This window comes from Salvelinus alpinus, chromosome 8 (genome assembly GCF_045679555.1).
Source record: "Salvelinus alpinus chromosome 8, SLU_Salpinus.1, whole genome shotgun sequence".
Classification (NCBI taxonomy): domain Eukaryota; kingdom Metazoa; phylum Chordata; class Actinopteri; order Salmoniformes; family Salmonidae; genus Salvelinus; species Salvelinus alpinus.
Genome location: NC_092093.1, coordinates 7,965,150 through 7,986,392, shown reverse-complemented (window position 1 = coordinate 7,986,392; position 21,243 = coordinate 7,965,150). Strand labels below are relative to the sequence as shown.

At 43.0% G+C, this 21,243-nt stretch overlaps 1 protein-coding gene across 1 annotated transcript; it reads right to left on the bottom strand.

Annotated features, from left to right (window-relative positions):
* Positions 1-67: 67 nt before the first annotated feature.
* On the bottom strand, positions 68-16,715 carry LOC139582500 (prepronociceptin-like). The gene is made up of 3 exons (XM_071412561.1): positions 16,606-16,715; positions 6,596-6,842; positions 68-2,333 (listed from the first exon to the last, which is right to left on the bottom strand). The coding sequence occupies exons 2-3, from the start codon at positions 6,746-6,748 to the stop codon at positions 1,677-1,679; spliced, it is 810 nt and encodes a 269-aa protein (XP_071268662.1). The 5' UTR covers positions 6,749-6,842; positions 16,606-16,715; the 3' UTR covers positions 68-1,676.
* Between the last annotated feature and the right edge of the window lie 4,528 nt (positions 16,716-21,243).

Below are 21,243 nucleotides of genomic sequence, written 5' to 3'. Positions count from 1 at the left end.
GTATCAACAAAAATAACCACTGAGAATATTGGGCACTGACAATTTTCTGTAACGACAATCCACAAGAGAAATAGCAAACTCATTTATTGTATTTTTCTCTATACAGGTTTCATAAAGACTTTTGAACAATAATACACATTAGAAATGTACACTGTATTCACAAAGTTCTTTGTGTATGAACGAGAGACATGTACTCACAAACACACACACACACACACTCTTTAACATACCCCAGTACAGTACTGGATAAATACTGCCTAAAGGTATGCGTGGCAAAGCAATATCAACCTCTAACAGGTGAAATTCTAACCTAAAACCATAACATAGTGTTGTGTTATTGAGTATTTTCAGACAAGCAGACACACTGTGTTTCATACAGTAACAAGAAGATAACATGCACATATCTCTCGTCTTGCCTTTTTTTTGTGGTCAAAATCAGATAGGTGGTAAATTCAGTTTGGTATGTATCCTAGAAGACAAATACAGGACATGATCTACTCTACCAACACCAGGGGGCAGTGTTACCCTACTGTCTGGGATGCTGATTTACTCTACCAACACCAGGGGGCAGTGTTACTTCTGGGATGCTGATTTACTCTACCAACACCAGGGGGCAGTGTTACCCTACTGTCTGGTAGCTGGTCCACTCTGCGGTTCCCACTATATGGCCAAGCTGCAAAATCTAAATTGGCTATATAGTAAACATTTATGAAAACTAAAATGAGCTTTTTGGTGTGAATAAAAAATGAGGAGGGCAAGCCAAAGGTTGGAGGTAAAGGTTAAGTTTAGGATTAAGGTTATAGGGTTAGGTTTAAAATCAGATTTTAAGAAGATAAATTGTAGAATAGGCAAGGCTTCCAACTTTGCAACTTGGCCAGATAGTGACGGCTGTTCTCTGCCCAGTGACACACACAGTATATTCTCAGAATAGAGAAGAAGCGGAGCACCAGTTGTTTAATGACCCAGAGACCGTGAACAGTGCAAATAACAAATGCAACCCCTCACTCGCTCAAGCTTTAAATAAATAAAAAGTTAAAGTGCATACATATAGTCTAGACTCTACTAACACCTCTCCCTGTCCTTCTCTGTCTGTTCACAGGTGTGTCTGTTGGAGTGTGAGGGTCACGTCTCCCCTGCCCTCACCTGGGAGCTGTGTCTAAGAGAGCCATCCTACCGCACTACCTCCTCCCACCAGGTGGCGGCGCTGTGTCTAAGAGAGCAGCAGAGGAGCTGAACATACATCATAAACATCCATCCAGTCATCATCTTAACATAGGGTAGTATTGTATCCAGGATCTAGTATCATGTCGTCTGGATTTTACGATACTGACACACAATATTACATTGCACTTTTATTTTTCAGGATGCAGTTCATTAACTGGGGCGGTAGGGGGGGGAGAAACATTGATGGTTGTAAGGAAACATTCCTTCTCTTCACAACACCGGATGGGTTTCAGAACGACGATATCATTACTCTTCCTCATTAGGCTGATGAGGTATGAGGGAGTTCACGGTCCCTGTAGAGATAGTTGGTAACTATAGGAATAGAACACCAAAATAATAGTAGACAAATGGTAAACTATAGTCATTATTATTTCTATGGAGGTACTTGGGAGGGTGGAGGCAAGGGAGAAGAGAATTCTACTCCCTCAGGGGGCTGTGGAGGGAAGGGAAGGCTACAGCCGGCTGGGTAGCCTCCTGAATCCCTGGGCTGGGTTATTGAACCTGCCAACACCGCGGCCAGGGATGCTGCTGCTGGTCATCCCCAGGTACTGCCGGAGGAGCTGGCTCACCCTCTTCTGGTTGTTCCACTTCCTGGCCGACTTCCTGATCCCGATGAACCCTCCGAGGCGTTTCTGCAGTGGCCGCCCCACCGGCCCGCCAATCAACTTCCTATAACCGTGGTGACCTTTCAGGAAGCCCCCGAAACGCTTGGTCAGCTGGACCGCGGCCTCCTCCTCATCGTCTCCTCCCTCCCCCTGACTGCTCCTCGTCCTGTCCTCTTCCTCCTTCTTCTCCTCCCTGTTTTCCAGAGCCAGGGAGTCTTCCTCCTCGGTCGAGTCCAGCGGGGAGTCGTCGTACTGGGCATCACGTTGCTCCAGGGCCCTGTCTTCCTGGTCCTCTCTGTCCTGCTGGTAGTGCTCCATGGCTGCAGAGTAGAGGAGTTGTCCATCAGACTCCAGGTGTACAGGGCCCAGGTTCAGCTCCTCTGCTGCTCTCTTAGACACAGCGCCGCCACCTGGTGGGAGGAGGTAGTGCGGTAGGATGGATCGCTGACACAGCTCCCAGGTGAGGGCAGGGGAGACGTGACCCTCACACTCCAACAGACACACCTGTGAACAGACAGAGAAGGACAGGGAGAGGTGTTAGTAGAGTCTAGACTATATGTCCTCTGAGTCAAGTAGCCCTGTACGTTTGTATGGGTAAAAGGGAGTCATTTGAGACTCATGCACAAACCTGACAGGCCCATGATAGCTGTAATTGTCAGTTTTGATGATGTAAACAGTAAATCCTGTTAACTAATCCCCTTCGGATTGGAGATGACTTAAAGATAGTTGTATGAAAGGCGACTCACATCAAAAGAGAATGGGTAGCTATTGACGGAAATTAATTATCCGTATCAAATGGAAATGGGATCACCGGGAGATTCTCCTCACGTCAGATCTTTGCAGCAATTTGTGTGTGTGTGTGTGTGTGTGTGTGTGTGTGTGTGTGTGTGTGTGTGTGTGTGTGTGTGTGTGTGTGTGTGTGTGTGTGTGTGTGTGTGTGTGTGTGTGTGTGTGTGTGTGTGTGTGTGTGTGTGTGTGTGTGTGTGTGTGTGTGTGTGTGTACCATGTAATGGCCTCACGATCTCTCAGTGAGTGGTGGGGAAACTATGTAACAATAAAACAACAAAACCAGGCGCTTTCCATCTAGAAGTTTCTGATACAATGTGTCAATCATCAATCTCTGTCTGCATCCCCCTCATAAACAGCTAATACAGAGGACCACAGAGCTCTATTCCCAGCTGCACCAGCCAATTAGCTTCTATATTACCACAGAGCTCCATCCCCCAGCTGCACCAGCCAATTAGCTGCTATATTACCACAGAGCTCCATCCTCAGCTGCACCAGCCAATTAGCTGCTATATTACCACAGAGCTCCATCCCCCAGCTGCACCAGCCAATTAGCTGCTATATTACCACAGAGCTCCATCCTCAGCTGCACCAGCCAATTAGCTGCTATATTACCACAGAGCTCTATTCCCAGCTGCACCAGCCAATTAGCTGCTATATTACCACAGAGCTCTATTCCCAGCTGCACCAGCCAATTAGCTGCTATATTACCACAGAGCTCCATCCCCTAGCTGCACCAGCCCACAGAATCATTATCAGCACTGCTATGTCTCAGAACTTCTTGGGTTCAAAGAGTATTTGAAACCATTTCAAATACTTGAGCTGGGCTTGATTAAGCTTGACTGGCTTAATGAAACCTATAGAATAGTCCCAGCACTGAAAAAACTCATCACTCCATCTGGCACTCCAGGTAAGCTAGAGCAAACACTCAAAATATTTCTAATAGTGTTTAAACCCAGGTGTGCTATTTGCTTCGTTAACCTGGCTCAGTCAGAAGCATCATTAGAATGATTATCTACATTAGCACTACTACTGCTACATCCTATGAGTCACCCTAATGGCAGAATACTAATTTACTGTTCTAACTTGTAAATGCTGTGTCGTAAAACTTTTTGGGGAGAAAGTGTTTTTTCAAATAAACAACGATGATCACACTACAAGTATCATCCATACAACCATCATTCATACAACCATCATCCGTCATCCACACATCCATCTTCCATACAACCATCTTTCATACAACCATCATCTATAAAACCATCATCCATCATCCACACATCCATCATCCAAACAACCATCATCTATCATCCATACATCCATCATCCATACATCCATCATCCATACAACCATCATCTATCAACCATCATCCATACAACCATCATCCATACAACCATCATCCATACAACCATACATCCATCATCCATACAACCATCATCCATACAACCATCATCCATACAACCATCATCCATACAACCATCATCCATACAACCATCATCCATCAACCATCATCCATACAACCATACATCCATACATCCATCATCCATACAACCATCATCCACACAACCATACATCCATACAACCATCATCCATACAACCATCATCCATACAACCATCATCCATCAACCATCATCCATACATCCATACATCCATCATCCATACAACCATCATCCATACATCCATCATCCATACAACCATCATCCATACAACCATCATCCATACAACCATCATCCATACAACCATCATCCATACAACCATCATCCATCAACCATCATCCATACAACCATCATCCATACAACCATCATCCATACAACCATCATCCATACAACCATCATCTATCAACCATCATCCATACAACCATACATCCATCATCCATACAACCATCATCCATACAACCATCATCTATCAACCATCATCCATACAACCATACATCCATCATCCATACAACCATCATCCACACAACCATCATCCACACATCCATCATCCATACAACCATCATCCATACATCCATCATCCATACAACCATCATCCATACAACCATCATCTATCAACCATCATCCATACAACCATACATCCATCATCCATACAACCATCATCCACACAACCATCATCCACACATCCATCATCCAAACAACCATCATCCACACATCCATACAACCATAATCCATACATCCATTATCCATCATCCATCATCTATCAACCATCATCCATACAACCATACAACCATCATCCATACAACCATTCATCCATACAACCATAAAACCGTCATCCATACAACCATCATCCACCATTCATACAACCATCATCCATACAACCATCATCCATACATCCATACAACCATCATCCATACAACCATCATCCATACATCCATACAACCATCATCTATACATCCATACAACCATCATCCATACAACCATCATCCATACAACCATCATCCATACAACCATACATCCATCATCCATACAACCATCATCCATACAACCAAAATCCATACAACCATACATCCATCATCCATACAACCATCATCCATACAACCATCATCCATCGTCCATACATCCATACAACCAGCATCCATACATCCATCATCCATACAACCATCATCCATACATCCATACAACCATCATCCATACAACCATACATCCATCATCCATACAACCATCATCCATACAACCATCATCCATCGTCCATACATCCATACAACCATCATCCACACATCCATCTTCCATACAACCATCTTAAATACAACCATCATCCATACAACCATCATCCATACAACCATACATCCATCATCCATACATCCATCATCCATACAACCATCCTCCATACAACCATACATCCATACAACCATCATCCATACAACCATCATCCATACAACCATACAACCATCATCCATACAACCATCATCCATACAACCATCATCCATACAACCATACATCCATCATCCATACAACCATCATCCATACAACCATCATCCATACATCCATCATCCATACAGCCATCATCTATCAACCATCATCCATACAACCATCATCCATACAACCATCATCCACACAACCATCATCTACACATCCATCATCCATACAACCATCATCCATACAACCATACATCCATCATCCATACAACCATCATCCATACAACCATCATCCATCGTCCATACATCCATACAACCATCATCCACACATCCATCTTCCATACAACCATCTTTCATACAACCATCATCCATACAACCATCATCCATACAACCATACATCCATCATCCATACATCCATCATCCATACAACCATCCTCCATACAACCATACATCCATACAACCATCATCCATACAACCATCATCCATACAACCATACAACCATCATCCATACAACCATCATCCATACAACCATCATCCATACAACCATACATCCATCATCCATACAACCATCATCCATACAACCATCATCCATACATCCATCATCCATACAGCCATCATCTATCAACCATACATCCATACAACCATCATCCATACAACCATCATCCACACAACCATCATCTACACATCCATCATCCATACAACCATCATCCATCATCCATACAACCATCATCCATACATCCATCATCCATACAACCATCATCCATACATCCATCATCCATACAACCATCATCCATACAACCATACATCCATCATCCATACAACCATCATCCATACAACCATCATCCATCATCCATACATCCATCATCCATAAAACCATAATCTATCAACCATCATCCATACAACCATACATCCATCATCCATACAACCATCATCCATACAACCATCATCCACACATCCATCATCCATACAACCATCATCCATACATCCATCATCCATACAACCATCATCCATACAACCATCATCCATACATCCATCATCCATACAACCATACAACCATCATCCATACAACCATCATCCATACAACCATCATCCCCATTCTGCATGCAGGACACACACACACACAGATACTCACCAGTGTGTTGAATGTTTGCTGCTGGCCCTGGGTCTGGGGGTTGGGTAGGGGTAGTAGGAGGCCACAGGCCAGGCAGTCACCCTGGCAGTCACTCCGTCCTGGTGAACACAGACGCACCACCACCAGCAGTAGGCTCCACAGGGACCACTTCATGACTCACTACTGAGGGAGGGAGGGACGGATGGGCAATAGGGACGGGAGGAGGGTGGAGGCCCAAGTCTGTAGGGTATATGGAGTAGGGCACAGCCTGGTGGGAAGACACAGAGGTGAGGAAAGAGGAGGTTAGTCACTCATTTCAAAATGTTCATTTCAAAGGGGTGAGCAGGGTCACAACATCAACGATAACAACACCAACAACAACAATAACAACAATAACACCAACATCAACAACACCAACAACAAAAATAACACCAACACCAACAATAACAACAACAATAACAACACCAACACCAACATCAACAACAACAACAATAGCAATAACAACAACATCAACAACAACAATAACAACATCAACAACATCAACAACAATAACAACAATAACAACAATAACAACAACATCAACATCAACAACAATAAAAATAACAACATCAACAACATCAACAACAACAATAACAACAATAACAATAACAACAACATCAACAACAATAACAACAGCATAATAACAACAACAATAACAACAACAACAGCATAATACAACTGAGAAAAGTTAAACTGGTCAGGTGTGTCCACTTTCCAGATAGGATAGATAGACCTCGAGGGGCCTGTTCCGTAAAGTCGATGGAGAAAGAGTTCCCAATCGGCCGACAGCAATGCAGGAGCAGCTTGTTTCATACACAGTGCAATACGTTCATTAAAGAGTCACAAAGGGAAGTTCATTATCAGCCTCAGTAATTGTACTATGTATTAGCTGCCTCGTGGTTTTAATAGGGATGAAATGAATGAGAGACAGGAAACAAGAAAGAAAAAAGAGTGGAGCTACGCGAAGAAGGAACGCGCTGCGCTCGCTCACGATCCGACCAACCATACTCCTGTATTAGTCACCAACATCAGGCCCTGGTACTTTACTCCTGTATTAGTCACCAACATCAGGCCCTGGTACTTTACTCCTGTATTAGTCACCAACATCAGGCCCTGGTACTTTACTCCTGTATTAGTCACCAACATCAGGCCCTGGTCCTTTACTCCTGTATTAGACACCAACATAAGGCCCTGGTACTTTACTCCTGTATTAGTCACCAACATAAGGCCCTGGTACTTTACTCCTGTATTAGACACCAACATAAGGCCCTGGTACTTTACTCCTGTATTAGTCACCAACATCAGGCCCTGGTACTTTACTCCTGTATTAGTCACCAACATCAGGCCCTGGTCCTTTACTCCTGTATTAGACACCAACATAAGGCCCTGGTACTTTACTCCTGTATTAGTCACCAACATAAGGCCCTGGTCCTTTACTCCTGTATTAGACACCAACATAAGGCCCTGGTACTTTCCTCCTGTATTAGTCACCAACATAAGGCCCTGGTACTTTACTCCTGTATTAGTCACCAACATAAGGCCCTGGTACTTTACTCCTGTATTAGTCACCAACACAAGGCCCTGGTACTTTACTCCTGTATTAGTCACCAACATAAGGCCCTGGTACTTTACTCCTGTATTAGTCACCAACATAAGGCCCTGGTACTTTACTCCTGTATTAGTCACCAACATAAGGCCCTGGTACTTTCCTCCTGTATTAGTCACCAACATAAGGCCCTGGTACTTTACTCCTGTATTAGTCACCAACATAAGGCCCTGAAGGCCCTGGTACTTTACTCCTGTATTAGTCACCAACATAAGGCCCTGGTACTTTACTCCTGTATTAGTCACCAACATAAGGCCCTGGTACTTTACTCCTGTATTAGTCACCAACATAAGGCCCTGAAGGCCCTGGTACTTTACTCCTGTATTAGTCACCAACATAAGGCCCTGGTACTTTACTCCTGTATTAGTCACCAACATAAGGCCATGGTACTTTACTCCTGTATTAGTCACCAACATAAGGCCCTGGTACTTTCCTCCTGTATTAGACACCAACATAAGGCCCTGGTACTTTACTCCTGTATTAGTCACCAACATAAGGCCCTGGTACTTTACTCCTGTATTAGACACCAACATCAGGCCCTGGTCCTTTACTCCTGTATTAGACACCAACATAAGGCCCTGGTTCTTTACTCCTGTATTAGTCACCAACATAAGGCCCTGGTACTTTCCTCCTGTATTAGACACCAACATAAGGCCCTGGTTCTTTACTCCTGTATTAGACACCAACATAAGGCCCTGGTACTTTCCTCCTGTATTAGTCACCAACATAAGGCTCTGGTACTTTACTCCTGTATTAGACACCAACATAAGGCCCTGGTACTTTACTCCTGTATTAGACACCAACATAAGGCCCTGGTACTTTCCTCCTGTATTAGTCACCAACATAAGGCCCTGGTACTTTACTCCTGTATTAGACACCAACATAAGGCCCTGGTACTTTACTCCTGTATTAGACACCAACATAAGGCCCTGGTACTTTACTCCTGTATTAGACACCAACATAAGGCCCTGGTACTTTACTCCTGTATTAGTCACCAACAGAAGGCCCTGGTACTTTACTCCTGTATTAGTCACCAACAGAAGGCCCTGGTACTTTACTCCTGTATTAGTCACCAACATAAGGCCCTGGTACTTTACTCCTGTATTAGTCACCAACTGGCACCCTATTCCCATGGGGCTCTGGTCCAAAGTTGTGCACTATATAGGGACTAGGGTACCATTTGGTGTCATTATATGATCATGAGGATAATAAGGCATTAAGATGTCATATATATGGTGTCACATATGTCTTTCCAGCGTTCATGAAGACATGCAGAGTGAATATTGAAAGGGCGATATTTCGAGGAGAAAATAATTTAAAACGATTAAAATTCTCTCTCATACCTATTAAATCTCACACATCATTAATGTTTCTTGATACGTTTTTTGAGAAGTGACTTTTTTTTAATGATCTTCTGTTTGACAATAACTGTTTCATGTGTTTGTTTGAAATGACGGGAATATAAAGAGCAGGCAGTGTTTCGGAGGCCAAGACAGGGGAGAGGACAGTTCTTCGAGAAATGGCTACACTCTTAGAAAAAAAAGGGGAGTAAAAAATGGTTCTTCCACTGTTCCCATAGGAGAACCCTTTGAAGAACCCTTTTTGGTTCCAGGTAGAACCCTTTTGGGTTCCATGTAGAAACCTTTCCACAGAGGGTTCTACGTGGAACCCAAAAGGGTTCTACCTGAAACCAAAAATGGTTCTACCTGGAACTAAAAATGGTTCTCCTATGGGGACAGCCAAAGAACCCTTTCGGAACCCATTTTTTTCTCAGAGTGTAAATTCCAATGTCTATACTAACTAGTAGAGGTGAAGTTGTAGTGCCTCAGAACCAATGATTTATATATACATTAGATGACTGACAGGGGGCGCTGTTTAGAAGCCATCACACCTCCCTCCCCTACCACTTATTCATGTCTACGTTTGTTTTTTGTCACGTTTATTATATTACAGACACCTTAATACATACTTTTACATTATATTATGTGAGCTAAACATAACATTTTTAATAAAGAAATATATCAACAACAAAAAATCCTAATGTTACTGTACCCCACTACATTACAACAACAAACAATATTTAAATACTTGTAATTTTCTCTTTGAAATGTTTAAATGGTTTATATACATCATTGCTCAGAGCCCTTTTGTTCTATTATTCTGCTCACTTCACTTGGATTTACAACAAGGTGTGTCAACATCACTTTTCTGAATGGGCTTCGACATATTTGACAATACAAACTATGTAGAAGAGCTCCCCTGAGCGATAGTCTGTCAGAGTGTCTGTTAGCAGTCATCCTGGAGGAGGAAATGTGAAATGACTGATCTATATCTGAGCCAGAGAGAATGTGCTAATCCTCCCAGGGTAGGAGTACCTGATTATACCAGCCGCTGGTAAACAGCAGCGCACTCCTGTCTCCAGACCCTGGGCTCAAATACTATTTGAAATCATTTCAAATACTTTAGCTGGGAGTGATTAAGAATTTCTGGTGCAATAAACCAATATAAATGTCGCAAAACTGTAAACACTGTCCGCTTGGAACTCCACGCAGACTAAAGCAAACTCTCAAGGTTATCTGAAAGATTTCAAATAGCGTTTGAACCCAGGTCTGCAACAACCCTGTGCAGATCCTAATCCTGCAGTATGGATCCACACACCTGTGGTATCGCACAGGAGCAGGTTGAATCACTGTCAAACAGCAGAGGCTGGGGATACGGGATAGGTATAGTATGTACAGGATGTACAGGGATTAATGTCAAGGTGAAGAAAGACATGAGATTGTGCAGGTAATGATTATAACCCAGTTGTCAAAATGGATTAAAAGGTGACATCGACCTTTTTTTTTTGCCCACTGATAAGTCTCTCTGGATAAAAAGCTTCTGTCAAATTAATAAAATATAAATAGATTATGTAAATGTAATGTCTGGAGGAAGAGAGTTAAACCGACATCTGTATAGGGAAATAACTATGAGAGGAGTGTTCCGTTCAGTAACACTGTTCAGGTCCCACTGGGCAACAAAAACTGGTTCAATCAACGTTGTTTCCACGTCATTTCAACAAAACAAGAACTCAACAGGAGAGAGGTCAGGAATACTGGGAGAAATGGGTTTCATGCTTGGAAAAGGTCTAATTCAAAGATGCTAATGTAACTAATATGATGATATGATGATGAAGGTATGACGTGCACTGTAACTGATATGATGATATGATGATGAAGGTATGACGTGCACTGTAACTGATATGATGATATGATGATGAAGGTATGACGTACACTGTAACTAATATGATGATATGATGATGAAGGTATGACGTGCACTGTAACTGCCAGATCTTTTTTTGTTATTTTATTTTACTTTATTTGTACCTTCTTTGTGTTCCTACAATAAAAACAAAGTATAATTTTTTTTTAAATTAAAAATGCAATGTGATGATGTTAAATCAATGTGGATTTACAAAAAAAAGTCAACAAAGTAAAGATGTTTGTTGTTGTTGTTGATTTCACGTTGAATTCACTTTAGTTGACAACTCAACCAAATGTAAATCAAAACTAGACGTTGAACTGACGTCTGTGCCCATCTGTGTGTTGCCTTTAGAGGTAGTTTCATCAAGAGTACCTCTGATGTTGAAATTAGCACTGTGTCTAGGTCTGTTGAAATTAGCACTGTCTCTAGGTCTGTTGAAATTAGCACTGTGTCAAGGTCTGTTGAAATTAGCACTGTGTCAAGGTCTGTTGAAATTAGCACTGTCTCTAGGTCTGTTGAAATTAGCACTGTGTCAAGGTCTGTTGAAATTAGCACGGTCTCTAGGTCTGTTGAAATTAGCACTGTGTCAAGGTCTGTTGAAATTAGCACTGTCTCAAGGTCTGTTGAAATTAGCACTGTCTCTAGGTCTGTTGAAATTAGCACTGTCTCTAGGTCTGTTGAATTAATTAGCACTGTCTCTAGGTCTGTTGAAATTAGCACGGTGTCTAGGTCTGTTGAAATTAGCACTGTGTCAAGGTCTGTTGAAATTAGCACTGTCTCTAGGTCTGTTGAAATTAGCACTGTGTCCAGGTCTGTTGAATTAATTAGCACAGTGTCTAGGTCTGTTGAAATTAGCACGGTGTCCAGGTCTGTTGAATTAATTAGCACTGTGTCTGGTCTGTTGAATTAATTAGCACAGTGTCTAGGTCTGTTGAAATTAGCACTGTGTCTGGTCTGTTGAAATTAGCACAGTGTCTAGGTCTGTTGAAATTAGCACTGTGTCCAGGTCTGTTGAATTAATTAGCACAGTGTCTAGGTCTGTTGAAATTAGCACTGTGTCCAGGTCTGTTGAATTAATTAGCACAGTGTCTAGGTCTGTTGAAATTAGCACTGTGTCCAGGTCTGTTGAATTAATTAGCACAGTGTCTAGGTCTGTTGAAATTAGCACTGTGTCCAGGTCTGTTGAATTAATTAGCACAGTGTCTAGGTCTGTTGAAATTAGCACTGTGTCCAGGTCTGTTGAATTAATTAGCACTGTGTCTGGTCTGTTGAAATTAGCACTGTGTCTAGGTCTGTTGAATTAATTAGCACAGTGTCTAGGTCTGTTGAAATTAGCACTGTGTCCAGGTCTGTTGAATTAATTAGCACTGTCTCTAGGTCTGTTGAAATTAGCACTGTGTCCAGGTCTGTTGAATTAATTAGCACTGTGTCTAGGTCTGTTGAAATTAGCACGGTGTCTAGGTCTGTTGAATTAATTAGCACTGTGTCCAGGTCTGTTGAATTAATTAGCACAGTGTCTAGGTCTGTTGAAATTAGCACTGTGTCCAGGTCTGTTGAATTAATTAGCACAGTGTCTAGGTCTGTTGAAATTAGCACTGTGTCCAGGTCTGTTGAATTAATTAGCACAGTGTCTAGGTCTGTTGAAATTAGCACTGTGTCCAGGTCTGTTGAATTAATTAGCACTGTGTCTAGGTCTGTTGAAATTAGCACGGTGTCTAGGTCTGTTGAATTAATTAGCACTGTGTCTGGTCTGTTGAAATTAGCACTGTCTCTAGGTCTGTTGAAATTAGCACTGTCTCTAGGTCTGTTGAATTAATTAGCACTGTGTCCAGGTCTGTTGAATTAATTAGCACAGTGTCTAGGTCTGATGAATTAATTAGCACAGTGTCTAGGTCTGTTGAAATTAGCACTGTGTCTAGGTCTGTTGAATTAATTAGCACTGTCTCTACGTCTGTTGAAATTAGCACTGTGTCTGGTCTGTTGAAATTAGCACGGTGTCTAGGTCTGTTGAATTAATTAGCACTGTGTCAAGGTCTGTTGAATTAATTAGCACTGTGTCTAGGTCTGTTGAATTAATTAGCACTGTGTCAAGGTCTGTTGAATTAATTAGCACGGTGTCTAGGTCTGTTGAAATTAGCACGGTGTCTAGGTCTGTTGAATTAATTAGCACTGTGTCTAGGTCTGTTGAATTAATTAGCACTGTGTCTAGGTCTGTTGAATTAATTAGCACTGTGTCTAGGTCTGTTGAATTAATTAGCACTGTGTCTAGGTCTGTTGAATTAATTAGCACTGTGTCCAGGTCTGTTGAAATTAGCACTGTGTCTAGGTCTCTGTCGATTCAGGGGTTTAACCACTTCTATCCTACAGAATTTGAAATACATTTTAAAATGCTTTGCGCAATCCTTTTGCGCCAGCCTGGGGACGAGGTTTCGCTTAATAAAATAGCATTTGTGTGGATAATATGAAGTAATTATATTACATCGAAGCCTGTGGCAACATTATAGACCACCACTGATTCTATCCGTTTCCAGCATCGTCGTGTTAGTTTAATTGAGCAGACTGTTTATATTATGGCAGTATGACACTGCAATCTCCTAGGGTTATTATGATGGAGAACAGATGGGCCAGCTTAAGGGCAGACCTTCAGCTCCACAATACTTATTTTCCAATCATATTCAGGATCGTACTGATAATGCTTTTATACGGAGAAAAACAACAATAATCATAGCCTACAGATAATGTTTTTGTTTTAGCTCATTCCACCTATCAAAAAAACAACAAATAAAACCCCAGGCTACAGCTTGTATGGATTATAATGCAAGGTATTCTGATTATAATGTCGGGGTATTATGTCTGGTGTAATTGGGTACTAAAGGACAAAGAGGAAGTAGAATGGAAACAACATAAATTAAAAGCACTGTCAAACACAAATGGAAAAATATAAAACAATGGAAAAGGCCTACTAGCTTGGCCATGACTGAGAGCTTAGAGCTAGTTACCTTAATAAACCATCCTGTTTGAGCTAGCTACCTTAATAAACCATCCTGTTTGAGCTAGCTACCTTAATTAACCATCCTGTTTGAGCTAGCTACCTTAATTAACCACCCTGGCTTAATTAACCACCCTAGCTACCTTTGGGGGGGCAGGTAGCCTAGTGGTTAGAGTGTTGGGCCAGTAACCGAAAGGTTGCTAGATCGAATCCGCGAGCTGACAAGGTAAATATCTGTTGTTCTGCCCCTGAACAAGGCAGTTAACCCACTGTTCCTAGGCCGTCACTGTAAATAAGAATTTGTTCTTAACTGACTTGCCTAGTTAAATAAAGGTTAAATAAAAAGATATATAAACCATCCTGTTAGAGATAGCTACCTTAATAAACCATCCTGTTGGAGCTAGCTACCTTAATAAACTATCCTGTTAGAGCTAGCTACCTTAATAAACTATCCCGTTAGAGCTAGCTACCTTAATACATCCCTCTGTTAGAGCTAGCTACCTTATTACATCCCTCTGTTAGAGATAGCTACCTTAATAAACCATCCTGTTGGAGCTAGCTACCTTAATAAACCATCCTGTTAGAGCTAGCTACCTTAATAAACCATCCTGTTAGAGCTGGCTACCTTAATAAACCATCCTGTTGGAGCTAGCTACCTTAATAAACCATCCTGTTGGAGCTAGCTACCTTAATAAACCATCCTGTTAGAGCTAGCTACCTTAATAAACCCTCCTGTTAGAGCTAGCTACCTTAATAAACCATCCTGTTAGAGCTAGCTACCTTAATAAACCCTCCTGTTAGAGCTAGCTACCTTAATAAAACCCCTCTGAAGCACGTAGGCCTATATGCATAAAACTACATGATGTAGTGCACACTTGTACACTTAAAACAATACATAAAGGTACATGGTCCAGTGGGGCCTTACACACTACAAGCACTTCTCATAGATTAGAACATAATGAATTCAATTATCTTCCTGTTAGTAATTTATGATGATAAATCCGGTAATAACATTGCAAGTAGTGACTAATTAAAGATACCATGTACCTGATGTTATGGCTTACAGTTGGAAATCAATTCTACACGCTGACATCATTGATTGGACAAATTACACACTCAAGACATCAAAGGAGTTCCTCGTGAAAGCATAAGCTGAACGATAACTACTAAGTCAGCAGAAAGGCTGGGTGTTGTGACTCTAGATGAGATTTTATTCCTCTGTTAATTAATTGGTGAGCCAGTGGAACAGGTGAACAGGTGGACAGTTGCTATGATGCTATGGGAATGGAACATACTCAGTGCGGTGCTAATGACGATGGTGTCATGGGCCAGGGGACACAGCAAGGTGATAACAACGTAATGAAACATGGGAAAAGCAACGAGTAATGGAAATACACGTTTTATTCAGGTCCTGGGGACACAACGTCCACATTGTAGTTTTTGCTCTAGTGTTACACTCACATGGTTCCGCTGATCAGAGGTTCGATGCTCTAGTGTTACACGCACATGGTTCCCCTGGTTCCCATGGTTCCCCTGATCAGAGGTTCGATGCTCTAGTGTTACACTCGCATGGTTCCCCTGATCAGAGGTTCGATGCTCTAGTGTTACACTCACATGGTTTCCAATTTGTAAGTCGCTCTGGATAAGAGCGTCTGCTAAATGACTTAAATGTAAATGTAATGTAAATGTTCCCCTGGTTCCCCTGATCAGAGGTTCGATGCTCTAGTGTTACACTCACATGGTTCCGCTGATCAGAGGTTCGATGCTGAGTTGATTACTGGAATCAGGTGTGTAGAGCTAGGGTAAAATCTAAACGGAGCACCCCTTTGGGTCCCCAGGACCAGGTTTAAGAAATGCTGGTATAAAGTATATCAGCAAAGATAGAAAATCTAGTGTGAATGAAAGGAACAGAACCCTCTGAAACAATATAGAGCAAAGTACATGATGATGATTGGCTAAACAATGTAATAAGCATTCTGTCCAATGATATTACCCGTAGGCATAATTAAGGATTAAACCCATGACTACACAACCGTCGTGTCAATTTCTCTTATTAGATATTTTTCTTCCACCCCCTCCCAAAATATAAATATTATCTTATCCAATGCACGCACACACAGACACACACGGAAATCAAACTAATCTCTCTCATACCTGTATTTGTGGCTTTTAAATCTTAGTCTCTTGTGGATGCAGAGTGGCAGTAGTAGTAAGGTGTTGTCCTTAGGCTTCGAAGAGTTTCTCTGAACCAACTGTCTGCATGCTCCCCTCTCTGGCTTCTTATAGTGACACACCCGTTCCCCTAGCACATACCCCACCCCTCCCCCTTCCCCTCACCTCACCATTCACGTAGCCGAGGGGAGGGAGAGAGTGACGTGGGGTATACCCGTGTTACGCACACAATGGAGATACCATACATTAATTCTGTGATCAACACTGATATACTATATGAGACTTGGCCTACATCACTTCTATCTCTAGTCCTCTAAGAGCAAACAAACACATTGAATATCCACCATATACGCTAAACTGCATCTACAGACTGTATTTCTATTGCTTTCATATCAAACCACTATCAAACCACTATCAAACCCACTATCAAACCACTATCAAACCCACTATCAAACCACTATCAAACCCACTATCAAACCACTATCAAACCCACTATCAAACCCACTATCAAACCACTATCAAACCCACTATCAAACCCACTATCAAACCACTATCAAACCACTATCAAACCCACTATCAAACCCACTATCAAACCACTATCAAACCACTATCAAACCCACTATCAAACCACTATCAAACCACTATAAAGAGCTGTGAAGGGTATAGTTTCTGTGAGGTCTGATACTGAAGGAGGAATTGTGTCCCCTGTCTACCAGCCCGGCAAACACACACACACACACACACACACACACACACACACACACACACACACACACACACACACACACACACACACACACACACACACACACACACACACACACACACACACACACACACACACACACACACACACACACACACACACACACATCACAACTGATGCTCCCAGAATCTTATTTACTATAGGTAATACTGCACAATTTAAACACTTGCCCCCCACACACAGAGACAGACAGACAGACACAGAGACAGACACGCACACACACAAACACACACACCTGGTCTAGCTCTGGGACAGCTGAGGTAAGCGCTAGAATAGTGGAAACACTAGTTCAGGAGACCACTGATATCTCTGCTATATCTGCTCTGCTATCTCTAGCTGCAGGAAGTAGGGTGCTGATGATGCTGCAGCACACCCTGAAAAATCAGAATGTAAAAAAATATATAAATAATATATATATATATACACTGCTCAAAAAAATGAAGGGAACACTAAAATAACACATCCTAGATCTGAATGAATGAAATATTCTTATTAAATACTTTTTTCTTTACATAGTTGAATGTGCTGACAACAAAATCACACAAAAATTATCAATGGAAATCAAATTTATCAACCCATGGAGGTCTGGATTTGGAGTCACACTCAAAATTAAAGTGGAAAACCACACTACAGGCTGATCCAACTTTGATGTAATGTCCTTAAAACAAGTCAAAATGAGGCTCAGTAGTGTGTGTGGCCTCCACGTGCCTGTATGACCTCCCTACAACGCCTGGGCATGCTCCTGATGAGGTGGCGGATGGTCTCCTGAGGGATCTCCTCCCAGACCTGGACTAAAGCATCCGCCAACTCCTGGACAGTCTGTGGTGCAACGTGGCGTTGGTGGATGGAGCGAGACATGATGTCCCAGATGTGCTCAATTGGATTCAGGTCTGGGGAACGGGCGGGCCAGTCCATAGCATCAATGCCTTCCTCTTGCAGGAACTGCTGACACACTCCAGCCACATGAGGTCTAGCATTGTCTTGCATTAGGAGGAACCCAGGGCCAACCGCACCAGCATATGGTCTCACAAGGGGTCTGAGGATCTCATCTCGGTACCTAATGGCAGTCAGGCTACCTCTGCCGAGCACATGGAGGGCTGTGCGGCCCCCCAAAGAAATGCCACCCCACACCATGACTGACCCACGGCCAAACCGGTCATGCTGGAGGATGTTGCAGGCAGCAGAACGTTCTCCACGGCGTCTCCAGACTCTGTCACGTCTGTCCCATGTGCTCAGTGTGAACCTGCTTTCATCTGTGAAGAGCACAGGGCGCCAGTGGCGAATTTGCCAATCTTGGTGTTCTCTGGCAAATGCCAAACGTCCTGCACGGTGTTGGGCTGTAAGCACAACCCCCACCTGTGGACGTCGGGCCCTCATACCACCCTCATGGAGTCTGTTTCTGACCGTTTGAGCAGACACATGCACATTTGTGGCCTGCTGGAGGTCATTTTGCAGGGCTCTGGCAGTGCTCCTCCTTGTACAAAGGCGGAGGTAGCGGTCCTGCTGCTGGGTTGTTGCCCTCCTACGGCCTCCTCCACATCTCCTGATGTACTGGCCTGTCTCCTGGTAACGCCTCCATGCTCTGGACACTACGCTGACAGACACAGCAAACCTTCTTGCCACAGTTCGCATTGATGTGCCATCCTGGATGAGCTGCACTACCTGAGCCACTTGTGTGGGTTGTAGACTCCGTCTCATGCTACCACTAGAGTGAAAGCACCGCCAGCATTCAAAAGTGACCAAAACATCAGCCAGGAAGCATAGGAACTGAGAAGTGGTCTGTGGTCACCACCTGCAGAACCACTCCTTTATTGGGGGTGTCTTGCTAATTGCCTATAATTTCCACCTGTTGTCTATTCCATTTGCACAACAGCATGTGAAATTTATTGTCAATCAGTGTTGCTTCCTAAGTGGACAGTTTGATTTCACAGAAGTGTGATTGACTTGGAGTTACATTGTGTTGTTTAAGTGTTCCCTTTATTTTTTTTGAGCAGTGTATTTTTTTGCAAAACATATTTTTTCACAAAAGTAGTTCACTTGGCCTTTACTAGTTCTGTATTACCAGACAGATTTTGCCGCCTGTAGCACGGGCAAAGCATTTTTTTCAGAACCCCCTCTGCTAGCTCTGCTATTAGTACCTCTACTCTTTGCTATCAGTATCTCTACTCTCTCCTTTCTCTGCTATCAGTATGTCTACTCTTTGCTATCAGTATCTCTACTCTCTCCTATCTCTGCTATCAGTATATCTACTCTCTGCTATCAGTGTCTCTACTCTCTACTTTCAGTGCTATCTCTGCTATTAGAATCTCTAATCTATGCTATCAGGGCTATCTCTGCTATCAGTATCTCTACTCTCTGCTATCAGTATATATACTCTTTGCTATCAGTATCTCTACTCTCTGCTATCAGTGCTATCTCTGCTATCAGTATCTCTACTCTCTGCTCTCAGTATATCAGTATCTCTAAATACTGCTGAACCTGTCCTGAACAGCTATGAAAGGCAGCCAGGCTGAACCTGTCCTGAACAGCTATGAAAGGCAGCCAGGCTGAACCTGTCCTGAACAGCTATGAAAGGCAGCCAGGCTGAACCTGTCCTGGACAGCTATGAAAGGCAGTCATGCTGAACCTGTCCCATTGGGTGCATCACTAACCTGCCTGGTTTATAGCACTCTAAAGCATCACCTGTCAGACCAACTAGTCATAACTAATACTGCATGGACCCTTCATTCATTTAGTCTGAAAATAATACATGTTAAGCCAATGTTAATTCAAAAACACCATTGCAAAAAACACTGGCCACCAAAGCTATTTGGGTGCCCTAAGCGAGAGAGAAAAATGTACATTTTAAAATACATTTCCTGCAATTCTACACATTTTGCCACAGGGAGTAGAGAAGTTTAGCAATTTTATAACACATTTCATGCAATTTCACTCATTTTGCCATATGGTAGAGAGAACAAATGTGCAATTTCACAGCTAATTTCCTACAATTCTACCAATTTTGCCATGGGGTGGAGATTTTGCCACTGGGGCCATGCTCTCCCCCATCCAGGACATCTACTTGAAACGATGCCTGAGAATGTCCCGCAGCATCATCTAGGACCCCACAGACGCCAGCCATGAGCTGTTCACTCCCTTACCATCAGACAGACGGTATCGGAGCACGAGGTCTGATATCAACAGGCTCGGAGACAGTTTTATCTACAAGCCATCAGACTGCTGAAAACTTTAAATGGACTCTCCACACCTTGGCACACACACACCCACACAGACATACACCGGTGCATTCACTTCACTGCATATTTCCGGTGCATTCACTCCTTCCCCCATCACCAGATACCCCAATGCCACCAGACTTTAGTCCGGTTTCCGGTTGATGGCTTCACCTGAGGTCAGAAGTGGATACCTGCACAAAGGAAGTTATTTAAAGTGCTGCTGAGGGTGCGCAATCCCCACGAACACTACTTCACTGTAGGAAGATTCAATTCCAGTGACAAGGGAGAAACCCAGGAAGACCAGTATCTTCCACAGCTGCAGGAGGCTGCCTGATTCCCCAGTCTGTCCGCTTCCACCTAACGCGCGCCACCAGTACGCTGCTTTTCTCTCAGGGTGTTCTCCCCTAGCCCTTGTCGTACCAGACTAACCCACAAGGCAGCGGGGCAGTGGTTGATGGCTGCCAGGACGTGTCCACACAGAGGTGGGCCTGTACAGACGCATCTCTGGTGCCCACTGCTGCTCCGACATCCCCCTGCCGGTTAGCCTAGAGTTTCAAGACAACCAGTTAACGTGTGCCGCGGCGAGGAGGCCCGACAGGAGTCTTAGTCATGGAGAGGCTTTGTACCGGCAAGGGAGGA

Coding starts and splice junctions, on each gene's coding strand:
- LOC139582500 (XM_071412561.1), bottom strand. CDS start 6,748: ATGAAGTGGTCCCTGTGGAGCCTACTGCTGGTGGTGGTGCGTCTGTGT. Junction 2,334..6,595: donor AGCAAACATTCAACACACTG/GTGAGTATCTGT, acceptor GTCTGTTCACAG/GTGTGTCTGTTGGAGTGTGA.